The sequence below is a fragment of the Epargyreus clarus genome, unplaced genomic scaffold (genome assembly GCF_041222505.1).
Source record: "Epargyreus clarus isolate Ecla_fem2 unplaced genomic scaffold, WU_Ecla_fem_2.2 ptg000032l, whole genome shotgun sequence".
Classification (NCBI taxonomy): Eukaryota; Metazoa; Arthropoda; class Insecta; order Lepidoptera; family Hesperiidae; genus Epargyreus; species Epargyreus clarus.
The window spans coordinates 3,760,292-3,774,977 of NW_027332237.1; the positions used below are offsets into that span (position 1 = coordinate 3,760,292).

Consider the following 14,686-nt stretch of genomic DNA (forward strand, 5'->3'; position numbering starts at 1 on the left):
GTTTCTTGTATGGCGACGACCATTTATTTAAAAAAAATCGTATTTTTAGTATATGTTTTAGCGCCAACATTATGCATATTCTGTGCAAATTCAAATGTGTATAATATTACGAAAAAGTCATTTTAAATTACGACAAAAAAGGAAACCGATCAAGCCTATGAATTTTATGTTTTACATAAATATTTATTTATTTATTTAAAATTTATTGCATCACCTCTAAAAAATGTGCAAAAGGGCAAACATAATGCCTGATGGCATTCTCTACCAGTCAACCCTGGGTGGATGTAGAGAATTTGCAGCAGGTGTTACAAAGCAAGAAAAAATAAAAAAAAAAAACGACAAACAATAGTGAAAACAGCAGATATTATAAATATGTATTAGAAGTAAGAAAAAATACATATTAAAATGATTTAATAAGTATATATTATAAAATATATATATATGTATATATACCTATATATATGTATATATACCTATATATAAATACATATAAATAAACTAAATTATATAAACCAAATTTATTATATATATAATTAAATAAATACACATAAATAGTAACGACAGGAGATTACGAGTTCGAAGAGGAATTTAAATAATGCTCTCGGACAAGCTTTTTGAACACAGCTTTACTGGGGGCTTTACGGATATGCACGGGCAAGGCGTTCCAAAGCAGTACTGCCTGAACAGAAAATGAGAAATGAAAAAAACCGCTAGAATGCAGAGGAACATCGGCTCTTAAATTATTAGACGACCGAAGCGTTTTATCATGCGTTAAAAACCTATACTGGAAGTGATCCTTCAGATAAGGAGGAGTATTTGTATCATTCAAGATAGAGTAAAACATAAAGAGAATCCTAGAATTACGCCTCTGACGAATAGAAAGCCACTTGAGTTGGCTGCGAAACTCCGAAATGTGGTCATATTTACGAAGGCCAAATATGAACCTGATAGAATTGTTGAGAAGGCGTTCTAGTTTATTGAGAAGGGCTTCGGTCAGATCTGGGTAGCACACATCTGCATAATCGATGATAGGCAAAATAAGGGTGTTCACAAGCATTACTTTGGTCTTCACGGGAAGGAAGTGCTTTAGGCGATATAACGATCGCAAGGTAACATTGACCTTACGAGACACTTCTGTAATTTGAGTACTCCATCCTAAAGACCTGTCAATGTAGAGTCCAAGATTCTTCACCGACTCCGAAATTGGAATTTGCGTGCCGTCATAAATTATTGCTGGTAAAGAATTCCGGTCAACCCTAGCCAACAGTCTAGAGCTTCCTATGATGATAGCTTGACATTTGGCAGGGTTGACTGATACCCCATAGCGCATAGACCAACTTCGGAGAGCACTCAAATTAGTGTTTATTTTACCTATTGCACTGTGGAGATTGTCAATATCGGCTTGAGCATACAGTTGTAAATCATCCGCATACAGATGATACGAACAGTTGATGAAAGAAGTGATGGAGTCAATAAATAGAGAAAATAATAAAGGAGAGAGAATACCGCCTTGAGGGACGCCAGCATCTAAATAAGCCCAGTCCGAGGAGGCATGGCGATATAACGATCGCAAGGTAACATTGACCTTACGAGACACTTCTGTAATTTGAGTACTCCATCCTAAAGACCTGTCAATGTAGAGTCCAAGATTCTTCACCGACTCCGAAATTGGAATTTGCGTGCCGTCATAAATTATTGCTGGTAAAGAATTCCGGTCAACCCTAGCCAACAGTCTAGAGCTTCCTATGATGATAGCTTGACATTTGGCAGGGTTGACTGATACCCCATAGCGCATAGACCAACTTCGGAGAGCACTCAAATTAGTGTTTATTTTACCTATTGCACTGTGGAGATTGTCAATATCGGCTTGAGCATACAGTTGTAAATCATCCGCATACAGATGATACGAACAGTTGATGAAAGAAGTGATGGAGTCAATAAATAGAGAAAATAATAAAGGAGAGAGAATACCGCCTTGAGGGACGCCAGCATCTAAATAAGCCCAGTCCGAGGAGGCATTACCCATACGGATGGACTGCTGGCGCCCCCGAAGATATGAAGAGAACCAATTCAGGGCAGAGGGCGAGAACTGTAAGTGAGTAAGAATAGCTAGGAGAATATCGTGGTCGACTGTGTTAAAAGCGTTAGAAAAGTCATATATATAATAAATAAGTAAATATATAGGAAGAACACACCTTGACACCACACAACGCTTTCTGCAACAGCTCTCGTTCGTTGACGTCATCGCCCGCGGTCTTTAGCAGCGGCTCTAGCAACAACGGGTACTTTGTGAGCCGTTGTGCCACGAATAGCACACATTCTGGTACACCCTAAAAAAAAAAAAAATTATTAAGGGTAATCTTTTTCCAGTAAATGTATGTATGAATGTACGTAGTTATTAATGAATGTATGTGCGCATGTATGTATGCATGTATGTATGTATGTATGTTTCATTATTTAACACGCCTTATAGCCAATGGCTTGACGGATTTTAACATAATATGGATAACGTTACATTCGTCTAAATTCTAGAAGTGTTTGATTGTGTGTTGTTTTAAATTAAAACATTCATATTTATTTTTAATATGTATCGGGTACACACGATAAGATTTTGAATTTCTTTATTGCCGATATTTCGAACGCCGAAACAGCGTATCGAAAATACCCGTTACATAATAAAATGTCTCAGTTCCACAATAATATTAATTTGAAAACTGTATATTCCTATGTCTCTTTTGTCTTCGTAACTTTTCTTACCTTTTTCCTAAGCAGAGGATTTTGCTGACACTTGCGTATAAATCGAGCGAGGCGGGGCTCTCGCGTACAGCACTCCTTGAACACTTCTACCGCGTCACGATGCCGCGAACAGAACTCACCTACGAACGGAAAATATTATTATGAATTTATCGACCTATTAATTGTCATAGCATCTGCAAGTCGTCCAGTGTAAAGTGTAAGAAAAAAGTACAAAAATATTTAATACTAAAAATACTATAAAATAACCTTTATACGTTCAAATATGACTAAACTAAAAGTGCTACAAAATGTTGGTTTTATTTATTGGAACACTAAGTAATAATGCTGATTCGTGTAGCAAATTATGCAAAGCATTTAGAACAATACTTGACGATGTAACATAAGAGGCACTGATGTCATTATTGCGACAGCCAGGCACGTTACCGTAACGTTGCGTTGTGACAAAGAAACCCACAGCCAAGACAGCGCGCATCTTTGTCGTGGTGCTAACGATGGTGTCGGCGAAGGTGTCGGCGAAGGTGTTGGCGAGGATGTCGGCCACGCTGGGCACGGCGGGCGCGGCGGACACACTCACCGTACGCGGCCTTGAGCCGCTCGTGGTGCGGCGGCGCGAAGGTGTCGGCGAGGATGTCGGCCACGCTGGGCACGGCGGGCGCGGCGGACACACTCACCGTACGCGGCCTTGAGCCGCTCGTGGTGCGGCGGCGCGAAGGTGTCGGCGAGGATGTCGGCCACGCTGGGCACGGCGGGCGCGGCGGACACACTCACCGTACGCGGCCTTGAGCCGCTCGTGGTGCGGCGGCGCGAAGGTGTCGGCGAGGATGTCGGCGACGCTGGGCACGGCGGGCGCGGCGCGCTGGCGGGCGCGCAGGCGGGCGAGCAGCGCGGCGTGCAGGGCCCACAGCTCGCCGAGGCGCGGGAACATGCGGCCCACCTGCGCGCCCGACACGCCCGCCAGCCGCGACATGCCCTCCGCGAACATCTGCACACGCACACACACACACGCATGTCACCGTATACGTAGTAAAGAAACAGTAGTAGCACAGCTTCATACAAATCGACTTCCGCCGGTTTGAATATGTGCGTAAGTAGCGGGCGCCATGTAAGCACGCACTTTATACGCACACAATCAAATAGAGGAGAGTGGCCGAGAGTTGCCTCAGTACGGGCTGCGCCCCGCGTAAGATCGCCCGCATTCCGTTTTCTGAATTTAGGATTTGACTCACAGATATGTAATTATTCCGATTATGAGTGTATATTTACTTCGTAAAGTTATATATTTACTAACATAATGTATACAATGACACGACAGTAAATAAAAGTACTCGTCATACAAGGTGTTTAGATAGGTACATTGCAATACTATTAAAATAATGCTTACTCAGTATTTGAAAAATAAAAGCTATTTAAGCTTAAATTATTTCTAATGCCCTGCCCATGATTCCGCAAAAAAAAATGCGTAAATTACACAAGATGAAAACATTGAGCTAAAAAAATTGTTAATACGCGAAATGTTTAAATCGATGAATGGCGGGAACTTAACTGCCAAATTAATATGAAAAATATGTATTTTCTTAAAATTGAGGCTTTTCCTTGAGTTTGTCATTTAACATTACTTCCCAGTATTTCATCCTTATAAGCAACACTATCAGATAGTGGAATAGTAGTGGAATAATATAAAGGGTGTATTTTTTTCAAAATGAACTCGTTCGATTCCCGGCTAGGGAAAAAGTTATTTTAAAAAAATAATAGTGCAGTTTTAGTTTTTATCAAAATCGGCCTCGTAACTCCTTTCAGCATTTTTCGCTAATCCTTATAGTTACGGATTTGGCCCTGAAGGACCTATTTGAAAAACCTTCACCCTGTATACAGGGTGAATTTTTAAAACGGGCCTTCAGGGCCAAATTCTAAACTATAAGGATTAGCGAAAAATGCTGAAAGGAGTTACGAGGCCGATTTTGATAAAAACTAAAACTGCATCATTAGTTTTTTTAAATATTTTTTTCCTTAGCCGGGAATCGAACGAGTTCATTTTGAAAAAAAATACACCTCTATATTATTCCACTATCTGATAGTGTCGCTTATAAGGATCAAATTCTGGGAAGTAATGTTATGTGACAAATTAAAGGAAAAGGAAAATTTTGAAGAAAATACGTATTTTTCCATACATTGGCATACTAATCCTTAAGGATTATACATAACAAATGATTTATGTATAATTCTTTAGAAACAGACATAAGTCATACCATTGAAGAATTTGTTGGTTAATCAAGTAATTATTCGATGTTATGACTATGACATACGGCTTAGTATGAGAAAGTAATAGTTTGGCAAATAAGTTACCGCCGTTTTTAGGATTTATTTTTTTGATGAAAATAGATAACTGATTAAATAGTAAATTCCTATTGTTTGTTGTTTACAACTTCGTTTCAACGTTAAATATGATTTTCTATATCTCTTTTTTTAAGTAATTGATTAAGGATTTAACTCTAAAAAGTAATTCTCGCAAATTCTCAACTTTACATCTGTATTAAACGAAACTCCGCCCATAGCAAGTAAATCTATTTTATTGGTCCTAAAAATAACCTTAGCTAAGTCGGACATAAAAATATAAATTATTGGGAACCAAAACGTCCATTTCGAATGATTAGAAACATTGAGCCAAAAAAAATGTTAATACACGAAATGTTTAAATTAATGAATGGCGGGAACTTAACTGCCAAATTTATATGAAAAAATATGTATTTTCTTAAAATTGAGGCTTTTCCTTTAGTTTGTCATTTATCATTACTTTCCAGATTTAGATCCTTATAAGCAACACTATCAGATAGTGAAATAATATAGAGGGTGAATTTTTTTTCAAAATGAACTCGTTCGATTCCCGGCTAGGGAATAAGTTATTTTAAAAAAGTAATGATGCAGTTTTAGTTTTTATCAAAATCGGCCTCGTAACTCCTTTCAGCATTTTTCGCTCATCCTTATAGTTTCGGATTTGGCCCTGAAGGCCCGTTTTAAAAATTCACCCTGTATAAAAATCAATTGGTGTTCGTTAGTCTCGCCGCTAAAACTCGAGAACGGCTGGACCGATTTGGCTAATTTTAGTTTAGAATAATTGTGGAAGTCCAGGGAAGGTTTAAAAGGTGAGTAAAAATGAAATATATTTCATAAATAAATGCTTTGGCTGTAAAAATTTTGCCGGGTCAGTTAGTATTTAACTAAAAATAAAAGTGACAACCCTATGCATCACTGCAAGAGTAGGTAATTATCTCGCCGAGAGGCCTTAGCTAACCTACTACTCTTTTTTTACTATGTCGTACAGCTGTTATAGTTCGTAATTACAAAATATAACAACGTACTTAATTTTAACTCATGCCTTCCCTGACCATCTGCACGCACACAAAAGCATGTTAACATATAGCTATTATAGTTCGTAGTTATAGTATTAGAATATGACATCGTATAACATTTAAATTTAACTACCTAATAACATTTTCTAATATCAGTCAATAATTAAAAAAACACGTTAATTCTTTAACTGCAGTTATTAATAATGAAATTCTTTATAAAATTATTGTTAATTAAAAAAATATACAAATATGTCAATTTACCTTTTGCATTAATCGTATTGTGAGACAGTGATGCTTCTCCGTCAATATTAATTCATATATGTGTTCTTGTCGTTTTGTCTCTCTTTCTCCTAGGGATCTGAAAAAAATATACAATATCATAAATAAACACGATTACTACAATATTATAAACGTGTTCATTGCTATCATTCCTAAGACAAAAATGCCGTCCCGTAGCAGCAAGTTAGATCTACTAAATGTGGGAATGCAACATGCAACAAAAGCTTAGAGAGTGAAATTTCAACAAATCTAAAATCAATTTCAAGTAACCCTATTCTATTTGTAATAGAGACAAAGAGTCCCTGGTCGTAATTCTCACTAAAAATATGAAAATAATTCTCTTTTTCTACTCCCCTAATAACCATGTAGATCAAACACCTCAGAATCTTGTCGCTTTAATATGACGTATCCCCACCACACATCCATAACACAAAAAAACATTACTTAGCAAGTCCCTTAGGCGCCCCAGCAGCCCAGGTGTCGGGCTCCGTGGCGCCCAAGCCCAGCAGGATCGCCTCCTCGCCGAGCTGGTCCGCAGTGATGTACACCTCGGGCCACTCCGCCGCGCCCGCATCGTCTGATGCACTGTGTTACAGATATTTTGAATAAAATTGACGTTATTTACACATATGTCTTAGATATCAAGGTATCCTTTCGCTTTTCTATCAAATTATACGAGATTGCAAAATTAACTGCAAAAAAAAAAAAGAAAAAAGCACATTTGACGGTAAAATCAAACATTGTAAATGGAAGCCGTGGTATACTATGTAATGTAATAGAAAAGTATTTTTTGATAGTATTGGCACAGTAACAAAACACAAAGTCGAAGTTTCATGGCATTGAGAACGGCTTCCTGTGTTTAACTAAACACCTGTAGGTAGGATCTCCGGCATTGATATCTGACCTTTCATAAATTAAACTTCAAATACTGATTTCCTGACCGTCAATACCTTAGATACAGTCTTAGTACATCATTACATAGTACATTACAAGACTAAAAATTTATATAACAACTTATCAAGCGGTCACTTCCGTACTCTATAATCTCTCCTTATACCTGTAATCTGTATACGCGTCCTTTTCACACAATCATTTTTTTCCAAATACTTAAACTACACATAGATTACATGTACCAACATTTCAATTTTAATACAAAACTACAACACATATAGACATTACTACTACACAGGTAGTAGGCAAATGAATCTGATATCATATGACAGGATAAGGTCATGTATGTGTGTATGTTTGTGTGTGTGTGTGTGTGTGTGTGTGTGTGTGTCTACTCACTTGCTTTGATCATGCTTATGATCGGAGCCGTCTTTGTCGTCGTTGTACGCGTGACTCGTGCTAGAAACGCAAAGGTACTCTATTAACGTTAAACATTTATAAGGTTCGATGATATGGCAACACTGCAGAATAACATTTTGAAAATGGTAACAAAGTGCAACTTTAAAAAACCTATGGATAGCATATCCAAAAAAATATAAATGAATATATAAATTTCTAAATTACATAATAAATTGGTTAAATTGTCATGAAAAATATAAAGCTCGACTTGGCGGAGGCACTGCCGTGCCTCCAGATACATTGGCATTTTTTTTTAAGAGTTAAATAAATATTATTCTGTGTTGCCATATGTAGGGTAGTTAAGGTAAGATAGACAAGGTCAAATTCAATCGACGCAACAAATGATTACAATGATTCAAGGTTTTCATACATTTTCAACTCCTCTGAACAGTTATTTGATCACATACAAAGACCTAACTTTGCAGAGTCATTCGACTCTCGTAAAACTTCAACAATGTTCAGCAAAGCCTAAATAATAAAAAGAAGCATTCGATCAGACGCTCACAGTAATATCGCAGATAGAACGACATGCAAATTTTGAAACACAACAGCTAAGGAACTAATCGTAAATTTTTCAATCAACTAAAATAGAAAACACGTCACATTTTCAACAAGGAAAACAAACATTTACATCACGATATAAAAATCTAATAGACCGATTTTTAGCAAAGAGACAAGCGGTTGAAAACGTTAAGAAAGTCATAGGGTATTTCTAAAAAAAAAGTACCTATATATAAAATGGCTCGACTTGGCGCAGGCACTGCCGTGCCTCCAGATATCTGTATAACTTTCTTTAATATATTTTTAATTCTAAAGGCATACAATACGTTTCTTTACTTTTTACAAGTATAAATATTTAAAAAAAAACCGCTTTTCTCTTGCTCAGAAAACAAACCACATAATAGTTTGCACTTAACAGAGGAAAGTCGTCAGCTCAACGAAAACTCAAAAACAAAATATAACCGTAATATCAAGTACTACAACAACAGTTGTCAAGAGAGATGTCAAACTACCTCCATAATAGATAGAAAGATACACAAGTAAGGCGTTGTGGATGATTCGAGAACTATCTAGAAGAGTTTCTGTGTTTTGATGTGTGATCACGATTTGTATGGTATGTAGAATAATAATATCAGTAATAATTGCGCGATATAATTATTATAGATAGAAGAATATTAGATAGTTCTAAACAAGTAACGTTGATGTGGAAGATTAACTAGGTTAGAATATTATTGCTACACTTGAGTCATATCAATTCGATTGACCTGAAATATATGTATGATTTGATCTATTTATATATTTTCTCAATATTAAATATTTGTCCATCCTTTATAGTTTCTTTTGTTTATAGATTTTTTTTACAGCACCAAATGTTACATATTTAAAGGACTACAAAGATACATAATACGTAACTGCTTGTAAATACATAATGAAACGAAGACATAAACTAAATATACAATAATATAAAAGGCAAAAAAATATAACGAAAGTGATTGGGGGCAATCGGAACAATGTAATAGTAATATAGTAAGACAAGAAAAACTGACTCAAAAATGATATTAAAAAAATTAGGATAGGAGATAGACCATACAAGACGTGAGATTTTAGAAATATGTCCAGAATAAATAAGGTCATTAAAACCTATTAAATTTTCAACGGTTCTTTTTATCAGATATTATTTTACATAATAACAGATAAATAATCCCATAGGTAATATACATAGTTAACAATTCTACTAATAAATATAAATATAGAAATAGTAATTCATTGTTGTTGAATGATAAAGAGGGTTAGAGAGCTACATAAAAGTGTATCTATGAAATATTGAACGGAAATAATACAACAGATCAGTGTATCGGAAAATACTAAAGAAACAGCACGATAACAGGTAAGGAAGACAACGAAGACATATCATATGACAATATAGCTATAATAAATAAAGAACAGACGAAACTGAAATAAATACATGAAGAGAATGACTGAGATTCGGCATAACAACGATATATCGATTACTGATAATGGAATATTCGGAACAGATGACAGCGATGGCGAATCGTAACAAAAGGTATAAGAGCTGGCGATGTCCAATAACACGATTTTATTAAGGCTGATTTATGTAGCGTTTTATTCATAGTCATGTCCAAAGCTTAGCTATGTAAAGACTTTGGGAATATTAAAAGAGTACGAGTACATTTTCACGTGCATTATTTCTTAAAAAAACTATTATCAAAAGTATATTAATGTAAAATAAAATAAAACATTTAAAAAATGATGGTTAAATTTAAATTTGAGATTATAAAATCACTGTAAAATGTTCATTTCTGCTTTTTCATTATGTCCAGGAAATTTATTTTTTATTTATTTAAAATACATCATTTACTTATAGAACAATGCATTGAGCGTTCAGTTCCTATTCACGCGGGATCTTATAATTAGTTCGATGTATATTGACTTGTCACTTGGCTCTGAACACATTCATTTTTTATTGATTTGTAACTTGGCTTTACAATCAGTTGCTAAGAACAAAACAGAATCGATGCTACTAGTCTGCTAACAGAACAGACTACAAAAATCATCCCCAACACCGTTCATCAGCATCCCCAGCCCCGATGTCATGTTGCATGATATCAGCAGTACCGCGACATCACTTACTGGACGCCGAGCTTGGTCGCGACGCGCCGCCACGGCGAGTAGCACCCGGAGGACTGCTTCTTGCTGCGCGACCAACCAACACCAACACTTGTACGTTGTACGCGTGTACGCACGTTGTATGTACGTAGTGTACGCGCCAAACGTTATGACCGTTAATGGGCGGAGTTTTAAGTGAGTGGCAGCCAAATTCGAAATACGCGAAAAAGTGCTCAAAGAAACTGAGATTTTAAATTTAAAAATGTATAATAACATTTTAAAAATTAACATAAACTGACGATTTAATTAAAAACGTAACTCTTCCTTGACAGTCGGATAAAAAAGAATCATCCATTTTTTTTTCAGGCTATCGAAACAAGACAACCTATACACGGAAAATATATTTTCCATGCATAGGTTTGGAAGAGAGCTGCTTAGCGATAAGGGCGTCTATTGCATACAATTAACCTATAGAATTGTGTATTATTGTTATGATCTACTGAATTGTGCAATAAAGAATATTTCATCTATCTATCTAATGTCACTTATAAAGATTGAATTCTGGAAACTCATAATAAATGACAAACTAAAGAAATGAAATCGTTAAGAAAACGCGTGTCTCCTTAGAGCATGTTTTCTATTCCTTCTTTCAAATTTGGCCATCCATGCTACCGTTATGTGTCACCTACATATGTTAACTCACTTTTATTGTAACTTCAGAGTTAAACAAAAGTTTAGAATGTACAGCAGTTTGAGAGTTGATGACTAAATACATACTGCCTACTAGGCAGTGAAACTGCAATCACCGAGCGGCCATAGAGTTTGGCGATACCGATACGATTGTACGAGCGCGTGCGACGTGTACGACCGTATGTGGACGGAGTGAGGTTACGTACATATTGTCTAGTACCTTTTACAAAAAATCCTAACTGCAACAGTAATTATCAATGTATACAGATACCTTTGAGACTTCTTGTATATATGTACCAAGTAGTGATATTATATTTTCTGAATGTGACAATGATACTAGCTTTTATAGAATTTGATTTTGCGACATAATAGTTTCGTTCAACATTTAAACATATTTTTCATATTACCACCTCAATCCTTCCACATAGTCAAACGCTTTACGTTACAAGACATTCCGCACCTCGAAATAGATCAAACATAACGACAGCATACGAGAAATAAAGCGAGAAGAAAAGTAGGAGGAACGAAAACAAAAAAATAAAGAAGGCAAAATAACGAACCAATGTCGACAACTAGCAATGACTTAAAGCAAAACTGTATAGTCAGTAGAGATATCGACGAAGGTGTAAATATAGTTAAAAGAGGCGACGGATGTTATTTCTATAACAAAAGTGTCACATACTTGTGTATCTTCTTATAATTAAAACATATAAAAAATCACATCGACGACCTAAAACATTTATGATATTCTCTTCTTTTGAACCTTCGAGTGTAAGTAAAAAATCGATGTCTCGTACACATCGATTCCATAATCGATTACCACATAAATTTTGCACATTAGCTCACGCAAATAAACTTGTAATGCAGTAGCGTTTTCCGATGGCATAATCCACGTTACCTTTGCAAATCCTTGCGACACTTAAAAAATAAAGCAGCAAAACATATGCCAAACAAATTATACTTAAAACTATGACTCCCCAATCCTAATTTACTTTCAGTTCATTTGAAATTAAAACCAATATATTTCAAATAATTACGTCAAAATTACGACACTTTACTTACAATTACATTTAGGATGTTTTAAAATCTCATACAAATAATTCTAAAAATTTTAGTCCCACTATGTTTGTATGTACAAGGTTTTTTAGGCTCATTTAGTTTACATATCTCGTAATATTAGTTAAAATTTAGAATATTTATTAACTAAAATTTATTCATGAATCATATATTATTGTCGCAATGTACTTACCTATTAGAAGTTTGTGATTGTCCGGAGACGGAGCTTCGTTTGCTGCTTTTGCCGCTGCTAGCACTCAACGATTTGCCAACTGAACTCTACAATAAAAACCAATATCACTTTTAGTATTTAGAAATATACTATTTGATTTCAAGCCTACTGGACTTGAGAAAAACTCGTGTCCAAAACTGGGTCAAAAAATATAAATCAGCGAATGATTCTTTCACAGATATGCCGACTTCAGGGTGATGAATCAATTTTTTCTTGTATAAAAGGATATTTATATACCTTTGAGGATTTTGGTTTGTTGCATTCAACAATGTAGTCCTTGCATATGTTTTGATGTACTGTCATGGTACAATCTGTAAATAAAAATATTACATTGTTAGATTATAGAATTATCATTTTTGTAAAACTAGTATGAGACCTGTAGAGATACAGCATCCTTCATGGATTCCGTTTCAGTTCATTCAATTGAGTCATTCAATCGGTCCACATTTGTCCCAGCAATAACGTGCTGACTGGCGTACATATGAGGCGACAATCTTAGTCATCACGACTGGCAACGCATCTATGATCGTCAACACTACGTGTCCGTTGGCTGCCACGCGTGCCTCGTGCTGCAACGGTTCCCGCGATACATACTGTCGCAGTAGAGCGCGGGCGCGTCGCACACGGGCCGCGCGCACCAGTCGCAGTGGCCGCCGCCTCGTGCTGCAACGGTTCCCGCGATACATACTGTCGCAGTAGAGCGCGGGCGCGTCGCACACGGGCCGCGCGCACCAGTCGCAGTGGCCGCCGCCTCGTGCTGCAACGGTTCCCGCGATACATACTGTCGCAGTAGAGCGCGGGCGCGTCGCACACGGGCCGCGCGCACCAGTCGCAGTGGCCGCCGCCTCGTGCTGCAACGGTTCCCGCGATACATACTGTCGCAGTAGAGCGCGGGCGCGTCGCACACGGGCCGCGCGCACCAGTCGCAGTGGCCGCCGCCTCGTGCTGCAACGGTTCCCGCGATACATACTGTCGCAGTAGAGCGCGGGCGCGTCGCACACGGGCCGCGCGCACCAGTCGCAGTGGCCGCCGCCTCGTGCTGCAACGGTTCCCGCGATACATACTGTCGCAGTAGAGCGCGGGCGCGTCGCACACGGGCCGCGCGCACCAGTCGCAGTGGCCGCCGCCTCGTGCTGCAACGGTTCCCGCGATACATACTGTCGCAGTAGAGCGCGGGCGCGTCGCACACGGGCCGCGCGCACCAGTCGCAGTGGCCGCCGCCTCGTGCTGCAACGGTTCCCGCGATACATACTGTCGCAGTAGAGCGCGGGCGCGTCGCACACGGGCCGCGCGCACCAGTCGCAGTGGCCGCCGCCTCGTGCTGCAACGGTTCCCGCGATACATACTGTCGCAGTAGAGCGCGGGCGCGTCGCACACGGGCCGCGCGCACCAGTCGCAGTGGCCGCCGCCTCGTGCTGCAACGGTTCCCGCGATACATACTGTCGCAGTAGAGCGCGGGCGCGTCGCACACGGGCCGCGCGCACCAGTCGCAGTGGCCGCCGCCTCGTGCTGCAACGGTTCCCGCGATACATACTGTCGCAGTAGAGCGCGGGCGCGTCGCACACGGGCCGCGCGCACCAGTCGCAGTGGCCGCCGCCTCGTGCTGCAACGGTTCCCGCGATACATACTGTCGCAGTAGAGCGCGGGCGCGTCGCACACGGGCCGCGCGCACCAGTCGCAGTGGCCGCCGCCTCGTGCTGCAACGGTTCCCGCGATACATACTGTCGCAGTAGAGCGCGGGCGCGTCGCACACGGGCCGCGCGCACCAGTCGCAGTGGCCGCCGCCTCGTGCTGCAACGGTTCCCGCGATACATACTGTCGCAGTAGAGCGCGGGCGCGTCGCACACGGGCCGCGCGCACCAGTCGCAGTGGCCGCCGCCTCGTGCTGCAACGGTTCCCGCGATACATACTGTCGCAGTAGAGCGCGGGCGCGTCGCACACGGGCCGCGCGCACCAGTCGCAGTGGCCGCCGCCTCGTGCTGCAACGGTTCCCGCGATACATACTGTCGCAGTAGAGCGCGGGCGCGTCGCACACGGGCCGCGCGCACCAGTCGCAGTGGCCGCCGCCTCGTGCTGCAACGGTTCCCGCGATACATACTGTCGCAGTAGAGCGCGGGCGCGTCGCACACGGGCCGCGCGCACCAGTCGCAGTGGCCGCCGCCTCGTGCTGCAACGGTTCCCGCGATACATACTGTCGCAGTAGAGCGCGGGCGCGTCGCACACGGGCCGCGCGCACCAGTCGCAGTGGCCGCCGCCTCGTGCTGCAACGGTTCCCGCGATACATACTGTCGCAGTAGAGCGCGGGCGCGTCGCACACGGGCCGCGCGCACCAGTCGCAGTGGCCGCC

The 14,686-nt window shown here is 40.1% G+C and overlaps 1 protein-coding gene across 1 annotated transcript in view; it reads right to left on the bottom strand.

Annotated features, from left to right (window-relative positions):
* The window catches only part of cyst (rho guanine nucleotide exchange factor 18 cysts), a 69,316-nt gene that overhangs the window by 23,510 nt on the left and 31,120 nt on the right, over positions 1-14,686 (bottom strand). The window contains 8 exon segments of the mRNA XM_073090076.1: positions 2,196-2,330; positions 2,758-2,876; positions 3,526-3,739; positions 6,366-6,462; positions 6,828-6,968; positions 7,674-7,733; positions 12,301-12,386; positions 12,577-12,650. Coding sequence (XP_072946177.1) covers positions 2,196-2,330; positions 2,758-2,876; positions 3,526-3,739; positions 6,366-6,462; positions 6,828-6,968; positions 7,674-7,733; positions 12,301-12,386; positions 12,577-12,650 — 926 coding nt within the window.